This window comes from Canis aureus, chromosome 10, assembly GCF_053574225.1.
Source record: "Canis aureus isolate CA01 chromosome 10, VMU_Caureus_v.1.0, whole genome shotgun sequence".
Classification (NCBI taxonomy): Eukaryota; Metazoa; Chordata; class Mammalia; order Carnivora; family Canidae; genus Canis; species Canis aureus.
Window position 1 is genome coordinate 70,176,338 of NC_135620.1, and position 25,405 is coordinate 70,201,742.

The 25,405-nt window shown below is 48.3% G+C and overlaps 1 protein-coding gene across 7 annotated transcripts in view; it reads left to right on the top strand.

The window, feature by feature from the left end:
* ZNF618 (zinc finger protein 618) overlaps positions 1–25,405 on the top strand; it is an 85,548-nt gene that overhangs the window by 33,476 nt on the left and 26,667 nt on the right. For 3 of the 7 annotated variants that reach the window (XM_077913028.1, XM_077913029.1, XM_077913030.1), the window contains 7 exons: positions 927–1,004; positions 1,570–1,608; positions 6,546–6,635; positions 7,534–7,569; positions 7,662–7,739; positions 14,936–15,025; positions 25,163–25,402. In XM_077913028.1, coding sequence (XP_077769154.1) covers positions 927–1,004; positions 1,570–1,608; positions 6,546–6,635; positions 7,534–7,569; positions 7,662–7,739; positions 14,936–15,025; positions 25,163–25,402 — 651 coding nt within the window. Of the gene's footprint in view, positions 1–926; positions 1,005–1,122; positions 1,240–1,569; positions 1,609–6,545; positions 6,636–7,533; positions 7,570–7,661; positions 7,740–14,330; positions 14,391–14,935; positions 15,026–25,162; positions 25,403–25,405 lie in introns of all 7 variants that reach the window. The other 4 variants (XM_077913025.1, XM_077913027.1, XM_077913026.1 and 1 more) reach the window with 3 other exon arrangements.

The following is a 25,405-nucleotide window of genomic DNA, read 5'->3' on the forward strand; positions in this document are numbered from 1 at the left end:
CTCCGCCTGGGACCCCTGCCAGGCCGGGTCTGATGGCCTGTGCCTGACTTCCTGCCGTGAGCCTTCCTTCCGTGTGTGCTGTGCATGGGCGGGCTCCGCCCTGACCTGAGATGTCTAGTGGGAACTCCACGATTTCAGTCCCAGCTCCTGGGAGAAGGGTCCGCAGAGGACTGGAGGAGCCGGGCGGTTACACCGTGGTGCTGTCTGCATGGCTGAGAGAACAGGAAAGCTTCTCAGCAGACTGGGGGGGGGGGGGGGGGGGCAGTGCTTTCCTTGAAAGGCTCATCTCTGATAGAGCTGGGCACTTCCTAGGGGGGATATAGGGCCATGCTTGTGAGGCAGGTGCTTATTACCCCATTTGACAGATGAGCAGACTGAGGCTTAATGTGTCTAAGGGAGTCACATAGGGCGTGATGCTGGTAAGTGGCAGAACAGGGACAGGGATCAGATCCATCTGATGCGAGAGCCCTCCTTACCTCTGTCCTGTCCTGGCAAGGAGGAGACGTAGAAGTTACTGGAATGCATGTTGATTTCCTCATGGATACAGTTTATTCCTTATTTTGGAAGAGCACTTTTACGTTCCTTTTTCCTCTCAAGGAATAAGTGTAAGAAAGAGTCGCCTTCTCCGTCTTGCAGTTTCGGAAATTGAGGCCCAGAGATGGGAAGTGACTCGCCTGAGGTCACTTTAGAGAGTTGGGGCCAAAACTTGGACCTAGATCCCCGTGCTCCTGACTCCCAGCTCAGGGCTGTGTCTGCTGGTCCTCGCTGCCTCTCTCCTTGCTGGGGGCGAGACCGCTCCCTGGATGACCCCTGGGCCCTTGTCATGGAGTTCCTGACACTTGGGGGCATCGCTGCGGGTCCTGGGACCTCACCGTTGGCACGTGCTGGGTACTGCCTGACCTGTCCCCTCCTTTCCTGTGTTCTAGGATCCTATGAGTGTGGAATCTGTGGCAAGAAGTACAAGTATTACAACTGTTTCCAGACCCACGTACGGGCACACCGAGGTGAGTGGCATCCCTGGGGCAGAGCTGAGGGCCGCAGTGCCCCATTCTCTGCCAGCTTGTGGATGACCCCAGGGCCCCCCCACCCCCCAGAGCTCCGGTCCTCTCCCCCTTTCTGCAGTAGGATGGAGACCCAGGCAGAGAGAAGAGGCCTGCTTAACTTGGGAGAGCACACAGGGGCTGGCAGGAGGACGTGCACCAGGCTTCTGCCCCCCACACGGGCCCACTTCCTCCCAGGGTACATCAGAGCCACCTGGTGTGGGCGGCCCCTGCAGGGAAGGTGCTCACCTGTCATCTTGTGTGCACCTCGTGGTAGCCCCGGGAGTGGGAGCGGGGCGCTGTCTCTCTTCTGAAGATGGGGAGGCTAAGGGGACAGATGGTGCCTGGGAGGAAGGGCGATGGGTCGGGGCCGGCAGCAGGGGCCCTCGGGGAAAGGCTGTGAGGCTGCGTGCAGCGGGCACGTGGTGGTGGGCTCCCCACCTGCCCCCCACCTGCCCCCCGCTCCTTGGCGCCGGCCCAGCCACGGGTCCAGCCCACTCACTTCCTTCTCATTTTCTCTCTCTCGCAGACACCGAAGCCACCTCAGGGGAGGGCGCCTCCCAAGGCAGTGAGTATTTTTCCCTTGCTCTTGTCGCCCTCAGGACTGCCCCAGAGGGCTTGTGGGAGACACTTTGCTGTGGCTCAGGCTTTGGGGCCAGAGGGTCTTTATGTAATTGTAGCGTGGTACCTCAGAGCAGCCTTTCCCAAAGTGTGTCGGTGGCACACATCCTGGGGAGCTGACAGGTGCTCTGTCGGTAGCGGGACCTCTGGCCAGGTAGCCCCGGGAAGCCTCGAGTTCTGCTGAGTCCCCAGGTTTCCCTGTGGTGGACTTCTCAGGGCCCTTCCCTGGCAAACCCAGTGCGTGCATCTTGACTCCCACTCATGGTTGGATCTGGGGCCTCGTAGGTGATGTTTGGGAAATGCTGCTTCCGAGAGGTCTCTCGTGGGCACCCCTGGGCGCTCATCTCTGGGCGCGCTACCCCAGCGCCTGCGCCACACAGGGCCTTACCATCTGAGGACACTGTTTTGCTGTTCACGTGGCCTGCTTGCCCTGCCCCCAGAGCAAAACCCGCGGGCCTCCGAGGCAGCCAGATGGGCGGAGGCTGGGATAGAAACTCTCCCCGCCCAACCTCTGGAACCGGAGCTCCAGAACCGAGCCGTTCCACTCCCAGGTGTATCCCCAACAGAACCGTGTGCGCATGTCCACCGAAAGATGGAAACCAGGATATTCGTTTATTTCATTTTTCAAAAAGGGTTTCATTTATTTGAGAGAGAGGGAGAGCAGGAGCAAGGGGGAAGGGGCAGAGAGAAGCGGACTCCCTGCTCAGCAGGGAGCCAGAAGCCCATCGCAGGGCTCCATCCCAGGACCCTGAGATCATGACCTGAACCGAAGGCAGATGCCCAGCCGACTGAGCCACCCGGGAGCCCCGGGTACTAGGATACTCTTAGCGGCCCTGTTTGTGACAGCCCCAAACTGGCAACCACCCGAGTGCCCAGCGCTAGGCGAATGAATGGACAGATGGGTCGTGTGTTCATGTGAAGCAGTTTGGAGGAATGACGTAGGGCTGCCCCCAGGAACGTGGATTACCCACAAACAGAACGTTAGCAGAAGCCCGACGCGGGAGCCCCTCCTCTGAGATCTGCGTACAGGAAGTATGAAATCGGGGAAGGGATTCCTGCTGGAGGAAATCGTGGCTCCCCTTGGGAAGGGGTGTCTGGGTGCGGATGACACAGGTGATTTTGGTTTATGAAAACCGAAGGAGCTGAACAGTTCTCTGCATCGGGGCCAGCAGAACGCTTTTGTAGGGCCCAGATAGCAAATACTTGAGACCCTGTAGGGCAGATTCTTCGTCCCCTCCACCCAGCACTGCTCAGTAGCACGAACCCAGCCAGAGGCGTGATACGGAAATGAATTTTTCACCAAAGCAGACAGTGGGCAGGCCATCGTTTGTCAACCCCTGTTCCTCCTGCCATAAAAGGTTTTTAAAAATAGTAAACGTGACTCCCACCCCCACCACCAAAAACGTCCAAGACAAAGCAGGTTGAGGAGGTGTGTGGGATAAAGCAGGGCCTTAATTGCACTTGGTCCTAAAAGCATTTCTTCTGAGGTCCTTGCCCAGCCACTCTCATTGGGGTCGCACGTCACGCAAGAGGCAGGCAGGTCCGAGGCTGAGCCTCTGCTTTCTAGACATTTGGAGGCTTAGGTAGGCCAGTCCCCTGCCAGTGGACTGTGGCTAGGAAGCCGTGCTGGCCTGTCCCTCCTCTCAGGCCCTGCCCCAGCCTGGCCCCTGCCTCCCATCCCCTGCGGAGGCTTCCTCCTCTTCCGGCTCCCATGGTCTGCCTGTGGTCAGCCACACATTTAAAGATCTTCTCTGTTGATCTTTCCTTCCTTGGCTATTCTGGGCTCCTGGCCTCTCCGGCTGCCCCTCAATGATCCATTGTGTTCCCTCTGGCTTCCACAGTTCCCAGAGTCCCACTGGCTGTTGAAGACTCTGTAGCTGGGGGTATTTATAGTCTTTCCATCACTTTCGCTTTCCTCCCCAGGGAGTTTTCTCCCCACGGCCACTGTGCCTTAGTTTATTTTCAGCCCTGCACACCCCGACCCCGACCCAAGCCTGCAGTGCCTGCGCGGAAAGCCGGGCGTCCTCACACACCAGCCTCGGGGCAGGAGCCTGACCATGGAGCTCCGGAGCCAAGAGCACTGTGTCGAGAATACCAAGTCCAGCCTACCCATTTTGCAGATGAGGACACTGAGTCCCAGAGAGAACTCACTGCAACCTGTTAGTGGTGGAGGTGGGCATAGAAACCAGGCCTCACGCCTTCTAGTCCAGGGCTCTTCCATTTAGTTGTTAGAAAACCTGTACAGTCAGAAATGGAGGCATATACCCACTCACCCAGCTCTTGGCTAAGAAAATGAAAGATTAACTCCTTGTCCAGTTCTCTTGCTGCTGTCCCATCGATTCCCTTTCCAACACAACGTTAGGTAACATTTACCAAGTATTTGCTGTCCGTTAGGCATTGTGCTTGCTCCTCCTTTATTACAAGTCTGGGTGGGAGATGAAGAAACTGTCATCCCCATTTTGCAGATGAGAAGACCAAGGGGGTAGAGGTGAGGGAGTGTGTCCTGCGTTAGTCATGCTGGAGGGTGGCCGAGCCGGGTTGGGGTCAGGCAGTCTGACTGCAGAGCCCCTCTCCCCGGGTGGATTCGCAGTGCCATTCCTGGGCTCTCGTGGAGGTTCTGAAAACGTGGTTTCACCGACAGAAAACCATTTTGCCTTTCTTCCTTCGGCGAGAACTCCTTGCTCTAATCTATGCTGCCTTGGGTGGGTCCAGGAGTGTGGTCCCCACCTGCACTGAGAAGAAGTAGTGGATTCAGCAGAGCTTCTCAGTGGGAGAGAGAGCTGGGAGTTCTCGATTTATTGGAAGTGGTGGGAGGACTGTGTGAGCAGAGGTGAGGTGTGCTGCCAGCAGCTGTGGAGGGCGACCGGCACTGGCGAGTGGGGGAGAGGGATTTCAGGGACCGGGCTCCGTCTGGAACCAGACCCTGGATGGCCTTGACTTCTTCACCTGTGTTGCCTGGTATCTAGCACCGAGAGAGACAATTATGGTCCAGATGGGACACGATGGGGCGATGGATGGGGGTGAGGGGGAGGTTATTGTCTGGACTGGATTGAAGCTTGAGCCACACTTGGAATCCTACAATGGCCAGCCTGGGAGAGGCCCCGGCAATCCGCTCATTACCACCCACCTGTTCCCTCCAGTTAGGGGGAAGAGAAGGGAAGGTGAATCCCGAGGTGGGGTGAGCACTTGCTGGCAGTCTGGGTGAGATAGAGCAGGACCAGGTCTCTCCTCGTCCACGCCCCACTGCCTTCCACCACCACTGCCCGCCTGGTTCAGGTGTGAGCGTGGAGATGGTAGGCCGTGGTGGGATGGATGGTGGCATGCCTGGTCCCCAGACCCTCCGAATGACTGTGTGTGCCTTGCTTGGGGACCAGTTAGTCTCTGTGGCCCTGGCATCTGCCAGGGTACTTTGAGAGACTGCAGGTGCAGTGGAAGCGGTGGGGGCAGAGGCAAGGAGATGGCTGGTGTCATCTGTGCCCCCAAGTTCAGCTAAGCAGGGGCCAGAAACCTTCCCAGAGAATCGCCTGGCCTTGCGGCCTCGGGATGGAGGGAGTCTCATCACATCCTGTATTTGAGTGCTGGGGACCAGAAGGGCCAGAAGGCTGGTGCCTGAGTCAGGAGAGGAAGGTGTTTTATGCAGACAGGAGGGCCATGTGCCCTCTCTTAGCTACGGCTTGGAGTTAAGTGAATATCGGAATCTTAGCCAAGACTCCTTATCCTAGTGCACAGCCTTGGGCAAGCCACTCAGTGTCCCTGTGCTGGGCCGTATTAGGAAGACGGGGCAGACGGGCCATCCCTAGATCTGCCCAAGGGATACACACAGGGGGTCCATGCTGGTGCGTGGTGAGAGCCATGTCCTGCATGAGTCCAGCCTCGGAATTTGGATAGAGGGATCGTCCACACTCTGGCCCTCTATTCATCATCTATTGCCTTTAACACATTTCCCCAGAACTGAATGACTTAAACCAACATTGGTTATCTCGGCTTGTGTGGTCAGAACTTGGACGTGGCTTCACTGGAACCTTTGGCTGGGGGTCTCCAGGCAGGGGATGTGTTGGTCAGGCTGCGGTCTCTCCTCTCAAGGCTCGGCCGGGGAAGGAGCTGCTTCCATGTTCACTCAGTCACGTGGCTGTTAGGATGGGTGCTTCCCAGGCTGTGGGGCCGAGGGCCTCCGTGCCCACTGGCTGTGCACCAGTGGCTGCCATATGGCGCGCTCCGTGGGGCAGCTCATGTGAGCGAGAGGAGAGTCACGATCTTTTGTAACCTACTCTCAGAAGTGACATCCCATCGCTTTCTCGCATTCTCTTCCCTTAGGAGTAAGTCGGTAGATCCTGCTCAGGGTCAAGGGGAGGGGATTGCACGGGATGTGAACGCCGGAAGGCCAGGGTTATTGGGAAGCTGCCCATCACAGGCCCTCGTAGCTGTGTGGCTTGGGACAGGTCTCTCCTGATCCTCAGTCTTCATGTGTGTTAAATGGGTTACTACTTTGTGTTCGGTCACAAGGACTAACGGAGGAAAGGCAGAGGAAGGGCCTGGCCTGGCACCTCGCACGTGCGGTGCCCAGGAAGCAGTAGCTTCGGTGATAGTTACTCTCCTGTAACCTCAAGAGGGGAGGTGGGGCCGGGCCCTTAGGGGCTTGGCTCACTAGGAGTGGGACTGGGGGTTGGTTTGAAAGTTGCTTCGAGGCTCTCCTAGCTCCCTGGTGTAGAAAAAGCCTAACACTCCCAGGACCGATTGTCCATGGGTCACCAGTTGGGGCCAGTGTGGGATAGTCCCGTGTTTGGTTCCTGAGGCAGACGAGCTGCCCTCCCCCTCAAGAAACCCCACCCCCACCCCAAGTGACGAAAGTCTCAGTAACTACATGTGTCTTTGCATCCCCTGCAGACAATTTCAGGTACACGTGTGACATCTGTGGGAAGAAGTACAAGTACTACAGCTGTTTCCAGGAACACCGAGACCTACACGCCGTGGATGGTGAGTTAGGTCCCTCACTTGTAGCAAGTAGAGTCACGTGAGGAGTGGCACCTGCAACCCTTCACCCCTGCGCCCGGCCAGGGCCACTCATCTGCCCCCTCCATCCAGGTGTCCTCTCTCTCCTCCCACCCCTGAGGAAGGTCAGGTGGCAGTCAGACCATGAGGAGAGTGGTCGACCCTTGAGGATTTGGGGAGAGAGAAGGTCCCCATACATACTGCGGGTGAGGGTAACCCAAGTGAAATTGCCATTTTTTTGTAGGTCAGTCCGTCGAATTTTAGCAATTTCATGTCAATGCATTTTACAATTTCATACCGAGTAGTCACATGCTCTGATGAAATTAAACCAGTTTTTTAAGATGAATGATGGTATTTTAGTGTCTTGGGTTATATTGTTAGAAATTAGAACAATAAATTTAGGTAATTTATTTTTAGAATCTCAATCCAGAAATAGGGTCTTGAACCTGGAAGAGATGGAGGGGGCTCCCTCTCTAGCCCCACACCCTGGCCCGTCGCAGGTTGTGACAACCAGGCCCCCGCTACCCATTGTCACTGGCTTGTCCTCTTTTTCTCCTCCTGGTCTCTTCCTCTTGTTCCCCTGCCCTGGGCCCTCGAGTGGCTGTCAGCGATCCAGAAACAGGCAGGGCAGATAGCGTCTGCCCACCTCCGGGTTGGGCCATGGGGAGGATGGGGAGGATGACGAGCGGAGGCACAGGCTGCATCCTGATTGGGATATGCCCTCCTGTGGCCCCTGGTTTTCTGGGGCGCTCACATTGGCCAAGAGGGCTCTCCTGGGTCCCGGAGGCTGGGAGTGCTGGGCAGAGGCAGCTGTGGGCAGGGACTAACGGGGCTCCTGTTTGCTTCCTTCCTTCTGCGGCCGCTGCCTCCCGCCCGGGCACAGTGTTTAGTGTGGAAGGGGCCCCTGAGAATCGGGCAGGTAAGTCCTTGGTGACTGCCCACCTCCCTGTCCCCGGCTGGGCTCCCAAAACCCGGTAACCAGGGCTCTAAGGGCTGTGTGTTCTCCCACAGACCCCTTCGACCAAGGTGTTGTGGCCACTGACGAGGTGAAGGAGGAACCCCCGGAACCATTCCAGAAAATCGGGCCAAGTATGCGGGCCTCTCTCTAGGGCTGGGCTGGGCTGGAGGGTGGTGGCTTGCCATTGGAAGGGGGTGGCTTCCACTCATCCCACAAACAGGGTTCTGGCCGGTGACCCCTGGCTTCCTTATACCTCACTTTGCCCACCTGTCAAATGGGCCAGTCTTAGGAGGTCAGCTTTCGAGGAGGAGCAGAAGAGCACAGGGTCAAGGTCAGGGCAGTGGATGTAGCACATGCTTGGTGCCCTGGTAGTCTGTTAGCCGTCCTGAGCCTCGGCGCCTCAGCTGTCAATGAGGACTACATTTCCCCGAAGGTTTGTTGGGGGATTAAATGAGATCATGAATGTAAATCACCTGTTAGCACAGTGCCTGGTACATAATAGGTGCTCGGAAAATAAACGCTTATTGTCATCTGCAATTGAAGGGGTTCATCGGCACAAGAAGCCGTCGGGGGGAGCCGCGTGCTGACACCCTGTCCTTGTCCCATTAAACTCCTGCAGGCAGGAGCCACACCTGCTTGCTCCCTACCTGTTCTCAGCATACTTGTGTTGAATGTGGTTGAGAACACAGCAGTGGCTGGGGTGGTTGTGGCCCTGCCCTTGGGTACTTCACACAGGGAGGGGACAGTAGGTCAGCAAAGCATAACCTGAAACACAGGGAGCCGTGGGGGCCGGGGAGGTACCTAACCAACCTTGGGAGTCAGGGAGGCTTCTGCGCTGGGGCCCAGGGTGGGGCATGAGCTCTTGCTTCCTAGGGTGGAGGTGGGAGAGACAGTGCTTGTTCTAGGGAGTTGAAAGGCAAATCAGGGTCTGAGTTCAGATCTTAGAGAGCCTTGAATGCCAGAGGAAGGCATCTTGACTTCACTCTGAGAGAAATGAGCTAGAGAATTTACCAAGTGGGGAAGGGATTTGCTCAGATTGACATTTTAGGAGGACCATTTTGGCTGATTCTAGAAGAATGGATGGGGTGGAGTCGGCCCCTGAGAGGTGCTAGTCCAGCTCTTGGGGGACTCACATTCCCCCTCCAAGCTTACCACACAAGAAAAGACCTTTGTTGACTCTCATTACAATAAGGATTTAAGGCAGCTTGCAAAAATATCACACAGACACTGAATGAAGGCGTGAGGAAATCTCAGGGCAGGAAAACGGAGAGGTTCAAAGAGCCAGCTGGAGATGCTCCTTGGGGCGGAGCTTGGCCCTGATGTTTGGAAGGCATTGACTGGGTTACCCCACCGCCCCCTTCCTTTTTCTCCCTCTCTCCTCTTTCATGGGAGAGGGTGATTTGTTGGTTTCTTTGAAATCTGAAGCACTCTGGAACTGGAACAGGATCTGGGAAGTGGCTAGCACAGTGCTCATCATGTGTTTACTCTGCATATGACCTGTTTCCTCTCTATAAAAAAAAAAAAAAAATGAAGTTCTCAATACTAAGACTGCTAAGAGTTAAACTGTGGGGAAACCCACATGTGAACCAGACGTGTTCCATGATGGACAGTCGCAGACAGACACGGGACGGGGACAGTAGAATCTGCGGCCTGCCGTCTTAGTACCACCTGCCCCAGGATAGTACTGCCCTTCCATCTATAACATCATAATTATGAAACTAGAATTAGAATCAGGTGCAGGTTTGAATGCTGACATCATCAGTTCACTGTTTACTTACCTCCTTCTGAGTGTCCTTTGATTCATCCGTAAGTTGGGGACAAGAACATCTCTCTGCTCTGTAAGTTCACTGGAGGATGTGTGCTGGAAGGACTAGCCCAGCCCCTGGCTTGTATTCAGGGTCTAACAAATGAGTGAGCCAAGAGATGGCCAAGAGTGGGAGCTTTAGAGCGTCTCATCTCTGAACCCCAGCTCTACACTTACTACCTGTATGACGCCCTACATGCTTTATAACCTCCCTAATCCACAGTTTTCTTAACTCAAGAATCGGGTGATGACAAGAAAACTCCCCTCTCAGGATTGTCATGGAGATTGGATGAAGTCATGTTTGCAAAGGAGTCAGTGTAGTCCTTAACACATGCATGGAAGGCATTAAATAAGTGGTACCTATTGCCCAGGAAAGTACAGAACTAGATGAAACTTGTTCTGTGTATCGGTAACTAAGTCGTGCAGATAACCAGAGGTAGGACCTGGGAGGAATTGACCCACACCATAAGCAGTTGGGAATTATATTGAGAAAACGGAACTGGGTTTGGCTCCCTGCATGTTCCCAGCTTGACATTATGGAACTGAGATTGCTAAAATAGTGTGAGCATCTCCTGTTACCACTCAGGAGCTGCCTTATGAGATAAGAATGCTACGTCTTGGGTTTCAGCCAGGCCAAGGTCACAGAACCCTAAAAATGACAAAGTAGAGAGTTAAGAGGAGCCATGGGAGGCACAGAGCCCCAAGAAGGGACTTTGCCACACGTTGAGCTTTGTGGATCTCGGAAGAGGAAAAAACCCAGGAGCAGTGCATGCTGGGAAGTGTACCTTCCATATCCACGTCATCTGAGCAAATTGAAGAATTGGGTACTTAGGGAGAAGGAAGCTGGAGCCATGATAGCAAAGGAATCCTTCTAGAAGGAGAGAGTAGGCCACAGGGGTCCTGCATATCAGCTTGCTCTCCAGCTGCAAATCCGAGAATCACTACCGTGGTAGTGGTCTACACTGATAATGGGAGGCCCAAGGACAGGTCACGCTTATCTACTGAAAATGATAAGTGTAGATTCATCTGCAGTTTGATTCTTACATGTGGCTAAGGAAGAGTAACTTGAGAAATTTTTTAAATTAAAGAAAAAATACAAAGCATGAAACTGTAAAAATTCCACATAAGACAGAATTTAGGAGACTCAGAGGGAAAAGCATATGCCTGAAAATGACCTACTACATAATCTAGAAGAAAATTCTGTTTGACAACCACAAGTGAACATAAGAAAATATGACTTATCTTAGGCTGCTTGGACTGTCATAACAAAATACCAGACTGGATGGCACAAACAACTTTATTTTCTCACAGTTCTGGAGGCTGGAAGTCTGAGATCAAAGTGCCAGCCTGGTCAGGTTCTGGTGAGAACCCTCCTTGTGGCTTGCAAATGGCCCCCTTCCGTCTGTGCCCTCACATGGTGGGAGACCAGTGCAAACAGGCTTCTCGGTGTCTCTTGTTAGAAGGGCACTGATCCAGATAGGAGGGGCCCACCCTCATGACCCCAACACAACCCAATTACCTCCCACAGGCCCCATCTCCAGACACCCATCCACAGTTGAATTGGGGGGTGGGGCCTCAGTTCAGTCCATAGCATGACTCCTGTGAAAGAGGAGCCTGAATTCTATGGTGACAGAGCAGCAGGATGAAACAAAGAGGCAGAGAAAGGAGTGAAGGACTGCAGAGAAATAGAAAATACAGTTACAGCCTACATTGTGCATCGTAAAGAGCAGAGTTGATCTGCAGAAATGGAACTAATCACAGGCAGGAGAGACCTGAACAGATCAAGATAACAAGGAGAAAACAAGCTGAATATGGAGGCTGGGGAGCCATTTCCAGATACTCCAGATACAAGAGAAAAAACATTTGCTAAACACAGACCCATGTATGCAGACTTAAGGGCTTGTCATATGTCAAAGGATGACAGGGGATTGGGCTATCATCTACCTTAATATAAAGAGACCCATAATTCAGTAGATCTTAGCGACTTTTTAAAACTTAAATATAAAGGAAAATATATGCAGGCATCTAGGCATAAGAAAAGCCAGTTACTAACTGATGGATCCAAGGGGGACTTGCCTTAGGCTCTGTATACTACTAAATGCAAGAAGATAATGAAATACATTTTGGAGGGAAAAGGTTGTAATCTAAGAATTTTATATTTAGACAAATTGTAATTTATAAGTAAAGGGAAAAATGAGGACTTGAAAACACAGTTTTTTCTATGAACCTATCTTCAAAAAAATTCATAGAATACACTCCAGTTGTGAGGAATGAATTCATAGCACAGGAGGACTTACAATGTTAAAACCAGATAAACTAGAAATAACTTTAAAATGTTGTGAGTCTCATTATGAAATTGAATGCAAGAGACAAAGTTCATTCTACAGTGTTAAAAATGAATTGTAAGAATACGAGAAGGAAGGAATAGGTGAAGGGTACGGTAGGGTAGGTTAAACCAGGCCTTCCCACGGTGTCGCCCCAAACCAGCAGCAACTTATCAGAAATGTGAATCCTTGGGGCGCCTGGGTGGCTCAGTGGTTGAGCATCTGCCTTTGGCTCAGGTCATGATCCGGGGGTCCTGGGATCAATTCCTGCATCGGGCTCCCCTGAAGGAGCCTGCTTCTCTCTCTGTGTCTCTCATGAATAAATAAATAAAATCTTTAAAAAGGAGAAAAAAAAAGAAAGATGAATTCATAGGCTCCACTCCAGACCCAGGGAATCAGAATCCCTGTGTGGAACCCAGCAATCTGTGATGTAATCGCCTTTCTAGATGATTCTCAAATCTGCTCAAAGTTTGAGAAGCACAGTTAAACTACCTTTCTCAATGGTAATAGACTTGAAAATATAATTTTCTCCTTATCTGTGACAGACAGATGTACCTTACATGCTGTGTAAAACAAAGGAGAATATTGGAAAATAATGAAATATCAGAGTGGTTGGAAAGACAGAAGATTTCATGCCTCAGACAACTGAAAAGGAAGGAAAGAAACCAGAAAGGGTAGAACATGAAAATAGGAAGAACCAAAACATAAAACAAGTAAAATCAAGTCAATTATAGCAATAAAAGCAAATGGCATGATTTCTTTTATTAGAAGACAAAGGTTCTCTGGTTAATTTGAAATAATGATTTATTAGAGACACACCTAGTTAATTCTTCATCTTTTACTCTTATCTTTCTCAGGGAACTTGCTCTTGCTTCCTTAACTAAATTGAATTCCTTGTTAGGATTTCATAGCACCATAAATGTCTCCTTTAAGAGCACATATTGTGGCTGCAGGTTTAAGTTTGTTTGTGTGATTATTTGGTTTTTCTGTCTCCTTTTCCAGACTGAAAGCTCCTTGACGGCAGGAACCATGACTGCTTTTCCTCAGCATTTTGTGCTGGCATTTACCAAATATCTTTTTATTTTATTTTTATTTTAAAAAGTTTTTAAAAAGATTTTATTTATTTATTCATGAAAGAGAGAGAGGCAGAGACAGGCAGAGGGAGACGCAGGCTCCCTGTGGGGGAGCCCGATATGGGACTTGATCCCGGGACCCTGGGATCACGCCCTAGGCCGAAGGCAAACGCTCAACCACTGAGCCACCTAGGCGTCCCAAAAAAAGAAGGATTGATCACAACATTCAGTCTTTAATAGAGCACATGGACAAATAGGAATATAGGGTTTGAAAAACATAATTAGTACAGCTGGTCTAAGAACTTCAATGGCAAATAGTATATTTTTTTCCAGTGTTCATGAATCAGTTATAAAAGTTACTTATGAAAATGTCCTCTAAGTCAATATTGAGAGAAAAAACATACACAGAATTTAAAAACCACACAGTTGAGAAGAAAAATACTTGTAATACATAGAACAAAATTGTTGATGTCCTTAGTCTACAGAGTTCTTGGCAATTAAAAAAAATATGCCCGTGGAAACATTGGCTGTGAACACAAATGGGAAAGTCACAAAAACTGCAGTGAATTAAACATGAAAAATGGTCAGTTTCCTTAAAACTCAAACAAATACAAAATGAAAGTGGCAGTGCAGGATAGTTCCCCCAATAATGCGCATCTTTCTGATTGGGATGAAAATTGGCCCAACCTTTGTTTGTTTTTTTAAAAAGATTTTACTTATTCCTTTGAGAGAGGGAGATAGAGCACAAGCCAGGGAAAAGAGAGGCACAGGGAGAAAGCAGACTCTCCATTGAGGTGGGAACCACCGTGAGACCCAGTCCTAGGACCCCTGGATCATGACCTGAACGGAAGGCAGAAGCTTAACCATCTGAGCAACCCAAACGCCCCTGGTCCAACCTGTTGATATAAGTAATTGGTGCTCTGGTTAACAAAAGCCTTAAAAATGCATACCCTTAGTTTATTCTGAGGAAATAATGAGCCAAGATTATGCACAATAATCTTTATTTTGCAGCATATGAAAAATAATGAGCAAAGGGCCAAACATATCTACAGGGATATAGATCACAGCATTTTTTTTTTTTTTTTTTTTTTTTTTTTTTTTGTGGTAAGGGAAAAATTTTGAGACGATCTCAAGCATCCCCTGGTGTAGGAGACTGGCTCAGCAGATTTCAAAGTCCAGTGGGAACCGTGCAGCCAATAAATGCAGTAGGGATCAATATTTATTGATTGAGCAAGATGTCCACAAAGTATTGTCGATTGAATACACCAGGTTACAGAGAGGATATGGATCAGGGCCGGTTAATTCAAGGCCCACCGGAGCCAGACAGATGATGTCAGGGAGAGAAGCCTGCTCCGGATGAGATGGGAGTGAGGGGTGGGGCCTGGGGTGGCTGGCAAGGTTGCGCCCTCCACCCTAAGGGGTAGCTGTTCCTCTTTGTTTGGGAATGACAGATGATTGAAATTTCTCTTACTCTTTAAATCTTGTATTTATATTTATCAGTATTTTATAATTTTCCCCCAGTGAACAATATTACATCAGAAATTTTTAAGAAGAAAGAAGTTAGGCAGTGCCAAAAGAGAGGTAAAGATAAAGTCTGGTGGGACCTGAGAGGAAGACGTGACCCCTCCTGCTGGGGGTGGGGGTGCTTGGGGGCGGGGAAGGTCCTGTAGACGAAGGGACCCAAGTGTGGCCATTGCAGAGGGCAGGGCTTGCAAAGGGGCTGAGCGAGAGGTTGGCACGGGGGGGTCAACTCAGATCACCACACATTTCCTGAGCACCAGGGCCTGGGGGTGGTGTGTTGAAGAAACAGCGTGTGCCAGGTACTGTTCTAAGCACTTGACATATGAATTTAATCCTCGCAGCAATCCTAGAAGGTGGTCCTATTACTAACCCCGTTTACGGATAGGAAGACTGAGGCACAGAGAGGTTAAGAGATTTGCCCAAGGTCACACGGCTGGACGTGGAGTAGCTGGGATTTGAACCCAGGCAGTCAGACTTCAGTGGGCTCTTGACTGTAGTTGGTCCCAGGATGGTGGGGGGGTGGGGGGAGTTGGAGGGAGGGAGCATGCTGCTGCTGCTTGATGGGAGCCAGGCGCCCATTCCCACACTTTCCTCTCCTTGGACAGAAACTGGCAATTACACCTGTGAGTTCTGCGGCAAGCAGTACAAGTACTACACACCCTACCAGGAGCACGTGGCCTTACACGCCCCCATCAGTGAGTACCTTCTCTGGTTGGGGGCTGGGGGAGTAGGGGGAGGGGTGGGCGAGCCACAGGCTGAGGCTTGGCCAGGGGAGGGTGAACGCCAAGGTGAGCTTGGCCCGGGCAGTCTCCGGGCGTCCAGGTCTGACCCGGGCCACCTTACCGTCGACTCCAGGTGGGGGCATCACTCCTCCAAGTCCTCCAGTGGTCCTGTCCCCACCTCTAAGCACCTCTGAGTCATGTGGCTCCTAAGAGCCAGTGCCACGTGACACAGCTTCAGTCTGAACCAGTGCATGGCCGAGCCCAGGCTAAGCCCTGGTCACCTAGACAAGACGGTTCCCTCTCTGCCCTCGGTGGTCGAAGGGGTGGGAAGCTGGAAAGGGCACTAAGCCAAGACTCAGAAGCCTTGGGTTTTGATCAGCTGGATTCTGGGGTTGCATGACCTTGGACAGGCCCCATCCTGTTGCTGCCCTCAGTCTCTCCCTTCTCCCTTGGCCTGTAAGGAAACGAGTTCTAAGGGCCCTTCCTGTGGGACACCCCCACCTTCTTTCCGTTCTCCTAATATCACTGATGTCTCAGCTTCCCTCCTGCGTGTCAGAGGGGCTCTATTCCAGGGATGTGGGCTAGGAGGGTATGAGAGATTTAGGCTAGATCTAACAGAAGATTGGCTTGCCAAGGTTGAAATAGCCCCTGCACTGGCCTTTGGGTCTAGAGATTTATATGCTGATGGGTCCCATGTGGAATTAGGGGCTGGACTTGTCAGCTTCAGATGGTACCCAGGGCTTGGGCTTGAGGACCCTGGGTCTGGTGAGAGTATCCGGAAGGATCTGCACTGACTGCAGGAGAAGTCCTTACAAGTGGAGTCATACAAGGATACTCTTGTGTGTCTGGCTGCTTTCACTCAGCGAAATGTCATTAAGACTCACACACTTTGTTAAAGATACCAGTTCGTTCTTTTTGGCTGCTGAGCAATATTCCATTTTGTGAAAATACCATTGTTTGTTTAGCCATTTACTTGTTTCCTTCAGTTGTTTCCTATTTCAGGCTATTATGAATGAAACAGCTACGAAAGTGTTTGTAGGAGGCTTTTTGAGGGCATATGTTTATTTCTCTTGGGTACTGGGGAATAAAATTGCTAGATCACAGGGGAGAGCGTGTTTAAGCTTTTTAAGAGCTTACAAACCATCTTCCAAAATGGCTCTATAGCATCTTACACTCTGACCAGCCGTTTAGGGGAGTTTTCCTTGCTCCACATGCTTGCCAATGTTTGGAGGCGATGGGCTGTTTAATTCTAGCTATTGCAGTGAATGTGCTGTGGTCATTATGTTAATTAAGCCAGATTTGTTATTTTCTTAATGATTGATGATGTGGAGCACTTTTTTTTTTTTTTGGAGCACTTTTTCATCTGCATCTTGGCCATTTGTATATTTTACTCTAGAGATTGAAGCATTCTGGCCTTTCTGTGTTTGTGGTGTTTGTATTATTAGGTAGTAAGAGTTCTTTGTATGTTCTAGATCCAGGTCGTCTGTCAGACACATATGATGCGAATATTTTCTCCCTGTCTTCAGCATGCCCTTTGATTTTCATACAGTATCTTTTGATAAGTGGTTTTTTGTTTTTTGTTTTTTTATAAAGTCTGATCTATTCGTTTTTTCTATGGTTAGTGCTTTCTGGATCCTACCCAGAATGTCTTAGCCACCTCAAGATTGTGAAGCTGTTCTCCTTAATTATCTTTTAGAAGCTTTGTAAGGTTAGCTTTTTTTTTTTTTTTTAAGATTTTATCCATCTATTCATGAGAGACACACAGAGGCAAGGGCAGAGGGAGAAGCAGGCTTCCCACAAGGAGCCCAATGCAAGACTCAAATCCCGGACCCCGGGACCACACCCTGAGTCAAAGGCAGGCAGATGCTCAACTATTGGGTCACCTTTGAATTTAGGTCTGTGATCTTTTCAAGTTAACTTCTGTGAATGGTGAGAGGTAAGGAGTTGAAATTCATTGTATCCCATATGGACATTCGGTTCCATCATTTATTAAAAGGGTTGTCCTTTCCCCATTGCATTGCATCCTTTGCTGAAAATCAGTTGAATATGTAAGTATACGTGAGTTTCTGTTCTGTCAATCTATTTGTCTATGTTTATGCCAATATGGTCTTATTTCCTGGAGTTTTATAGTAAATCTTAAATTCAGGTGCTCTCAGTTTTTCAGCTTTGCCCTTTTTGGGGGGAATATTTGTCAATTTTAGGAACTTTGCTCTTCCATATAAATATTAGGGGAATTTCTGATTTCCACATTCTGCAAAAAATCCAGCTGAGATTCTGTTTACGATTACCCTGAATCTATAGACCAATTTATAGGGAATAGATATCATAAAATACTGGGTTTTCCAATCTATGAATATGGTATATCTCTCCAAGTATTTAGGTCTTTTTCTCTCAGCAGTAGTTTCTATTTTTCACAGTAAAGGTCTTGCACATATTCCATATTCCATAAAATTATCTCTAAATACTTTGTTTCTTGGTATTGTGATTTTTAGTTTTCAATTATTTGTTGCTATTACATAAAAACACAATTTTGTATATTGATTTGTATCCTGAAATTTTGCCAAGTCCACTTACTAGTTCTAATAGCTTTTTTGGGTCATTTTCTTAGGATTTTCCTTGTACATACTGATGTCCTCTACTGATATAGATAGCTCTACTTCTTTCTTTCCAGTGTGTATTTTTTAAAGCATTTTTTTCATTTCACTATAGTGGTTAGGACTCTCTATCTAATACAATGTTGAATAGAAATGAGTGAGTGTTTCTGCCTTTTTCCTAAACATAGGGTTCAGTTTTCATCATTAAGAGTGATCACTTTCATCATTAAGTATTAGCTGAAGTAGGTTTTTATGAATGACCTTTATCAGTTGACGAGGTTAACCTTTTATTTCTAGTTTACTGAAATTTTCTGTCACAAGCCACCGTTTTATGTTTTTTCCTCCACCTATTGAGATGATTCTATGACTTTTATCTTTTGTTCTGATAATATGGTATATTATATGGATTGACTTGTTGTCATTACTCTTAAATAAATTCCCATGCCTATCCTTTGTTAAAACACATTAAAGATACCAGAAAGTCCCAACTACGAAATGAACTGGAGAAACAATGTTGGGTTATTTCCTCTTTGCCTGAGAAGTGACTTTCTTCTTTGAAACTTTTTCTTGGAAAGGCATCTAAATTACTTTAAGACCTAGGGTAATTTGTATAGTGATTTGCTTTCAAGAACATATTTTCTGATCACTTCTATATAAAATTCCCCAAGATTTTACTTAGTTTTTAATATCACTCCCAAAACTGGCTTCTCAGGGCTAGGGAACGAGAGTCCTAGAATAAGCCATGCCCCATGAATATCAGTGGTTTGTGGATGATGGTCATAATCAAGAAAATAAATATTTCTGCTGACTTTTTAAAAATGGTATCAAGGCATATTGTCATACAATAAAATGCCTGTATTTAAAGTGTACAGTTTGATAAACTTTGACCTATGTATACACTCTTGAAAGCATCGCCGGAATTAAAATAACAAACATATCCATCATTCTAAACTTTTTTTGTGTTTTTGTAATCCCTTACTCACCACTTCCCCATCTCCAGGCAAACAGTGATCTGCTTTCTGTATAGATTAGTTTGCATTTTCTAGAATATTGCATATATAGCATCTTACAGTATGTACCCCTTTTTTGTACTTGTGGGGGTCTGGCTGCTTTAACTCACTATGATTGTTTTAAGATTCAACCATGGTTACATATAGCAGTAGTTTATTTCCTTTAATTGATGAATAGGAATATTCCATTGCATAGATACATATACCACAATTTCCTTTATTCACTTATGGATGGACTTTTGGGTTGTTTCTGGTTTGGAGCAAATGCAAATAAAGCTGCTCTGAACATTTGTGTACCAGTCCTTGTATAGGCAGTTGCTTCCATTAATCTTGAGTAAACACCTAGGAGTGGAATAACTAGATCAGAAGATATGTGTGTGTTTAACTTTTAAGAAACAACCAAACTTTTTCAAAGTGGTTATGCCATTTTACATTCCAACCAATAGTGAGCTTTTCTTTTTTTATAATCTAAGTTGGGTATCATGGTAAAACTGGCCTCTTAGAGTGAGTTGGGAGGAGTATTCCCTGAGTGTAGTGTCAATTAGGTTAGATTGATTAATAATGTTCAAATCTCTACCTTTTCAGATAAAAAAAAAAATACTCTTGTTCTATCAAGTACTGAGAGACAAGCATTAAAATCTCAACTGTAATTATGGATATGCCGTTTCTCCCCTTAGTCCTGTGAGTTTTTGATTCATGTACTTTGAGACTTTGCTTTTAGGTACACACACTTAGGATCATTATGTCTTGGTGACCCTTTTAAAATTGTTCAGTACCTATATTTTTCTCTTTATTTCTTAATTTCTTTATATAACAGCTAATAGCTGTTATCCTGAAATCTATTTTATCTGATATTAATAAAGCTACTATAGCTTTTTCTTAGGATTAGTTTTTGCACAATAGATTCCTTCTGGTCTTTTTCTTTTAATCTTTCTGTGTCTTTCTATTTGAAGTGTGTGCATACAGTTGGTTCTCACTCTTCTCTCATTTGGTAATCCCTGCCTTTGAAATGAAGTGTTTAATCCAATTATATTTAATATTATTTGTTCATATGGTTGAAATTTTGTATTTTGTCTTCTCTTTTTTCTATTTGTCTCATCTTGTTCATTTTTTCTTTTTCTTGACTTCTTTGATATTAATCAAGAACTTAAATTTCCTTTGTTTGGTTTCTAGCCATACTTCTTTTTCTTTAGCAGTTACTCTCTGGTTTATAATATACATGTTTAATGTATTACAATCTACTGTAGATTTAGTTAATAACATCACATATAATGTAAGAACCTTGTAACAGTGCACTCCCTACTCTCCTGTCCTTTGTGTTATTCTTATCATGTATCTCTGTGTACATAAGTTATAAACCCAACAACTATTCTGTTTGCTTCAAACAATTGTTTGTTCATTAAGAAATGAGTAAATGCCTTTTATGTTTTCTGACATATTTACTGCTTCCAGTACTTTCCTTTGCCTTATCTGAATCTGAATTCCATCTATTACCATTTTCTCTTACTCCTTGAAGAACTTCCTTTAACATTTCTTATATTGTAGGCCTGTGGGTGAAAGATTCTCTTCACTGAAGATGTTTTTATTCCACTTGTTCTTTTGATAGATATTTTCTCTGTATATGAAATGCTAGGTTGAGAAATTTTTCCTCCACAATTTAAAAATGTCATTCTTTTATCTTCTGGTTTATGTTTCTGACGAGAAGTCAGAGATCATTCGGATTGTTACTCTATATTTAATGTGTCTTTTTTGTCTGAGTGATTTTAAATATATCTGTGTTACTGTTTTTTAGCAATTTGATTGTGGTGTATAGTTTTCTTTGTGCTTATCCTGTTTGAGGTTCATTGCGTTTCTTGGTTCAGTGGTTTTTTTTTAAGATTTTATTTATTCATGAGAGACATATAGAGAGAGACAGAGACACAGGCAGAGCCAGAAACAAGTTCCCTATGGGGAGCCCGATGTGGGACTCGATCCCAGGACCCCAGGATCACTCCCTAAGCCAAAGGCAGACATTCAACCACTGAGCCACCCAGGTGTCCCTTTATTTACGTGTTAAACTGGTAATGAAGCTTTATTCAGTTTATCAGCTCTGTTTTCCTTTGAAGCTTCAATTTGGATAGTTTCTAGTATCTTGTCATTAAGTTGGCAGATCTTTTTTTCTAGTATGCAATCTGTTTTATTAAAAAAATCCATCAAGTGAATTTTTCATTTCAGCTATCCTAGTTTTCATCTCTTTAATTTCCATTTGGTTCCTTTTTATAACATCTCTTTTTTTCATTATGTTCATACTGTCCTTTAAATCTTTGAGCCTATTTATGAAAGCTGTTTTAAGGTCCTTGTCAGCAGATCCTATCATCTCTGTCATTTCTGTATGTTTCTGTTGATCGGTATTTTCCTTTTGATTATTAGTCATATTTTCCTGCTTTACCTCACAGGTAGTTTTTTATTCCGTGCTGCACATTTTGATGTTTTGTTGAGCATCTGGATTTTGTTATCTTCCTTTGAAAAGTGTTGAATTTTGTTAGAGCAGGCAGTTAATTTACTTACAAATCAGCTTCATACTTCAGAGGCTTGTCTTTAAACTGTTAGGGCAGGTCTAAAGCCGTTCTTATTCTAGGGTTAAAGTAATCCTTCTAAGGCCTTGCCTTTCTGGGTCTAAACTAAACACTTGAGGTGTTTAATAAGGTCTGTCTTCTCTGGCAGATGGGAACTCAGACATCTCCTAATCTTGTAAGACTTCTGAATCCTTGCTTAGCTCACAGTCCCTAGTAGCAGTTACCTGCCAAACTTTTCAGAGGCTCCTTCAGAACAAATCAGGTTGACAGCCAGGCAAAGACTTTGAGGGGTCCCTCTGACTATTTTTGGAGTTGTTTTCCTCCCCTAAAATTCCTTCCTCTTTGTGATTCTGCCCTGCTAATTCCAGCCACCACAGCAGCCCTGAACTCTGACCATTGTCTCCTCCATTCAGCCAGACTGCTGTGCCTTCTTTGGGTCTCACCCCTGAGCCATGATCCAGATGGTCTCCAGGCAGAGACCAGAGTGATCTCACATTGGGTCTTCTTTGTGAATCACAGTGGCCTACTGTTCAAAGTCTGAAAACTGTTGTTCTGTGTGTTTTGTCCAGCTTTACAGTTGAATCTGGAGAAGGGCTGATTCCCTCACCAGATACTCAATGATGGCCAGAAGTATAAGTTCCCCAGTTCTCTTCCTAAGATGAAAATCCACGAGGAGGCGTTCCTAAATTAGACTCCCCTGGTGCCACAGCTCCTGTGCGTTCCCACCTCCAGCCTTTGGGCACGCTATTCGCATTGCCCGAAGGAGTCTTCATCCTCCTCTGCATGGTGAGGGCTTCAGGGAGACCCCCTGTGTCTCTATGCTCTCAGCTGCGTGGTTGCTTTCCTCAAATCCTTATGTTCTCTGAATTGTTTTGCTCCTGTTGAATTTTCAGCTTTACAGAAGGGAGAGACCCCAGTGCTCTCTTATTTTTAAATATCTCTTGGATGGAAACATCTCCTCTGTGTTCTTTATTAGGGCAGTCAGCCGGTCTGTCTGAATCTCTTTCTTCTTTTCCCAGTGAGAGCTCGGATAGGAATTCCAGCCTGATAACATTCCACATGAGAAGGTCAACAGGTGGAGAAGCCATTGAGTGAAAGGAGTTAGGAGTCTGGAAAGTTCATCCTGCCCAGTTCCTACCTGCTCTGTGACCCCGGAGAGGCTCCTATACCTCTCTGAGCTCTGACTACCTGTCTGCCTTAGGTATACCTCCGGGGCTCATGGAAGGGTGACACATGAGATGGCTTCAAATGTCCCCTCTCGGGCATCCCATCTTTGATGTGCTCTGTTTAAGTGGTCCTGAGTTTTGTTCTTCTGGCCATTCATGCACTGATGCTCTGATTCCACATCTCTGGAGCACTTGCTTTGTGTCGGGGAATGTGCCAGGTCCTGAGTGTGTGGTTGGCCTAACTGGCAGAGGCTGCCCTCGTAGAGTGTTCAGGCTAATGGGGAAAGAGAAACCAGTCTAAAGATCACACCATGTGTCATTATGGGTAGTGATCAGTTCTTGGAAGGGAAGAGGAGAGGGGAGGGAAAGATAAATGACCAGGTGAGATGTCGGGGAGTTAACAGAGGAAGTGATGCTTCAGTGGAGGAATGTTGGACCAGTACTAGTTACCCAGGCAAAAAGGAGGGAAGATCATTCCAGCAGAAGAAATAACATGTACAGAGCCCACATGGCTTGGAAGAGAGAGGGCGTTATGGAATGGGAAAGGCAGGAATTGAGCAGGTGCCTGAGGATTTCTTGTACCGTGTGCTTCGTGCGTGTTCCTGAACTCCCTGCCACAGTGAAGGAGGGACTTTCACACAAATGCCTGGATTTTGACATCAGGAACAGTAGACTCTGGAAAGAGCTGATCCGGACAGTGTCCTAGAAACCATCCTTCAGGGTAGAGTCTGGGGCTTAAGAAAGCAAACCACATGCTCAGGGTATTGCTCAGAGATTCCCTGTCCCTTTTGCCCAGGTTCCCGGGATGTGGGGGTTGATGCCACATGGCCTTGTGCAGCGGCCCCCTTAGGTAGCTGACAAGCTCGAGCTCTTGTCTCATCCGGACACGGACTTTCCATGTGGCTCTAACCTTACTGATCATTCTAGGCCTCGGTTTCCTTATCTGTAGAAAGAACCAGTCATAGCCACTTACATGTGAAGAGCTGTGTACCATTCAGGGTACTTGCTGTGCTCTTGTGTGTTCTGGGTTCCCAAAGAATCCCCTTGAGGCTGGTCGCAGAGGTGGGTGTCCTACTTTGATGGGTGGACAGGACAAAAGGGGCGTGACCTTAGGAGTAACTAAGGTCAAGAGAGGGGAGGTAAGGAGGCAAGACCACAGAGACCAAAGGTGAAAGACCTGGCACCCAGAGGTGGCTTCACCTCGCTCCACACTTGGTCCCCAAACTGCTTCAGGGAGGTAGTGGGGGAACCCTGAGATAGAACCCTGGACAAGTGCCACAGAGTTGGATGTGTAGGTGGCACCGTGGCTGAAAACACTTGGATATTGGGAGACAAGCCGCCCTTTTGATTGGACTCCAGGGACTTCCAAAGTTCTTGGCTCCAAACAGGAGAGGGGGCAGGGAGGGAACATACAGAAGTGTTCTTCCCCACCAGACCTCTCCAGTTTCTGAGGAAGAAAGCCAGAATCCAGAGAACAGGAGTGGAGACAGTGAGGGACACCTGTATCCTCTGCGGACTGCTGCGCTGGGGGCTCCTCCTGGGGCTGGGGGTGGGGCGCGGGCTGGCTCATGGCGGCTGTGACCCGAGTGTCCCCAAGCTCCTGGCATCTGGCCTCCACTGTGAATGGGGGGGGTGACCCTCCCTGGGGACAGGGGGGCAGCCGAGTCCTCTGAGCGCGTCTCTGCATCTCAGGCTGGTGAAGCGAGCGCTGAAGAGCCCCGCTTCCTGCTTCTCTGGGCCTGGGCTTCCTCATTGGTGCCCCGAATGGCCAGAGGTGGAGGATCAGGAGGTGCCTTTTTATTTCTTGGCTCTGCAAGCCATGGGTGGGTGTCTGATGCCCAGGATGGACGCTTTCCTGGGACCAGGGGTATAAGGAGGCCCCTCTTCCTCCCCCAGAGGCAGGGGAGCAGCGGCAGCGTCCTGGACCCTGGGTGACGTGGGTGCCCTCGAGACGGTACCAGTTCCTGAGATCCATGAGCCCCCGGGCAGCACCGAAGGGGCCCCTTCCCACGTGGCCTAGTCCCCTTCTCACCTTCGGGGGGAGTTGCAGTTGAGCCAGAAGACTGCTGTCCCCTCCTGTTCTGTGTTGAACGTGGGAGTGCGGCCAGGTTCAGGGCTGGGCCACCAGGGGAGTTGAGGGGCTTGGGTGTGAAGGAGGCGGACTGCTGGCCGCCCGGGACCGCCAGAGGTGGAGACCACCTGGGTGTCAGCCCCCAGTGACTCCAGCTTCTGCAGAGGACTCGGGAGGGAGAAAGGTGACCCATCAGCTCCCCGGGAGCCACAGAGCCCCCTCCCCTAAAACCCTAGGGCAACATTGAGCCCCTTGCTTCCCCCCACTGCCACCAATGAACTCCAGCATGTCCTTGCCTGTCTGCTGTCATTAATTATGAGCCAGCAGCCAACATGCCTTGGAAGGAAAAGAGGCTTCGGAGCCAATTTTCTAGAAAATGCTCTTGGGCCTGGGTTGACTGATTCAGGTGCCCAAGCACAGGTCATAGGCTGTGTTCTCAGACACTGGGAGCCTGGGCTGGTCAAGGGTGATAGGTGACCCTCCCAGTGGCCTCTGGGAAACTCTTAGTTGACAATCAGGCTTCGCTCGAGGAGAAGCAGGGGAAGGTTCTAGAATGCTGGACTTTCTTAGGCTCTGAGTGGGAGTGAGAGAGCCTCTGCGTTCTGTGGACCACGAAGAGGTTTTGACCCTTGAACATAGGGTTCTGTGGCCCAAGAGACCACTCGCTTGGCCGGCTCCGAGGGCCCACGGGGACTGAGAGCGTGACCCTCTCAGGTACCGCCCCCGGGTGGGAGCCACCGGACGATCCAGACACAGGCTCTGAGTGTTCACATCCGGAGGTCTCCCCGTCTCCACGCTTCGTGGCAGCGAAGACCCAGACGAACCAGTCGGGGAAAAAAGCTCCGGCCTCCGTGGTCCGATGTGCCACCCTCTTACACCGCACCCCTCCAGCCACCCAAACCCAGACGTTCCGCACTCCAAACTCGGGATCTCCGGCAAGCAAGGCAACCGCAGGTA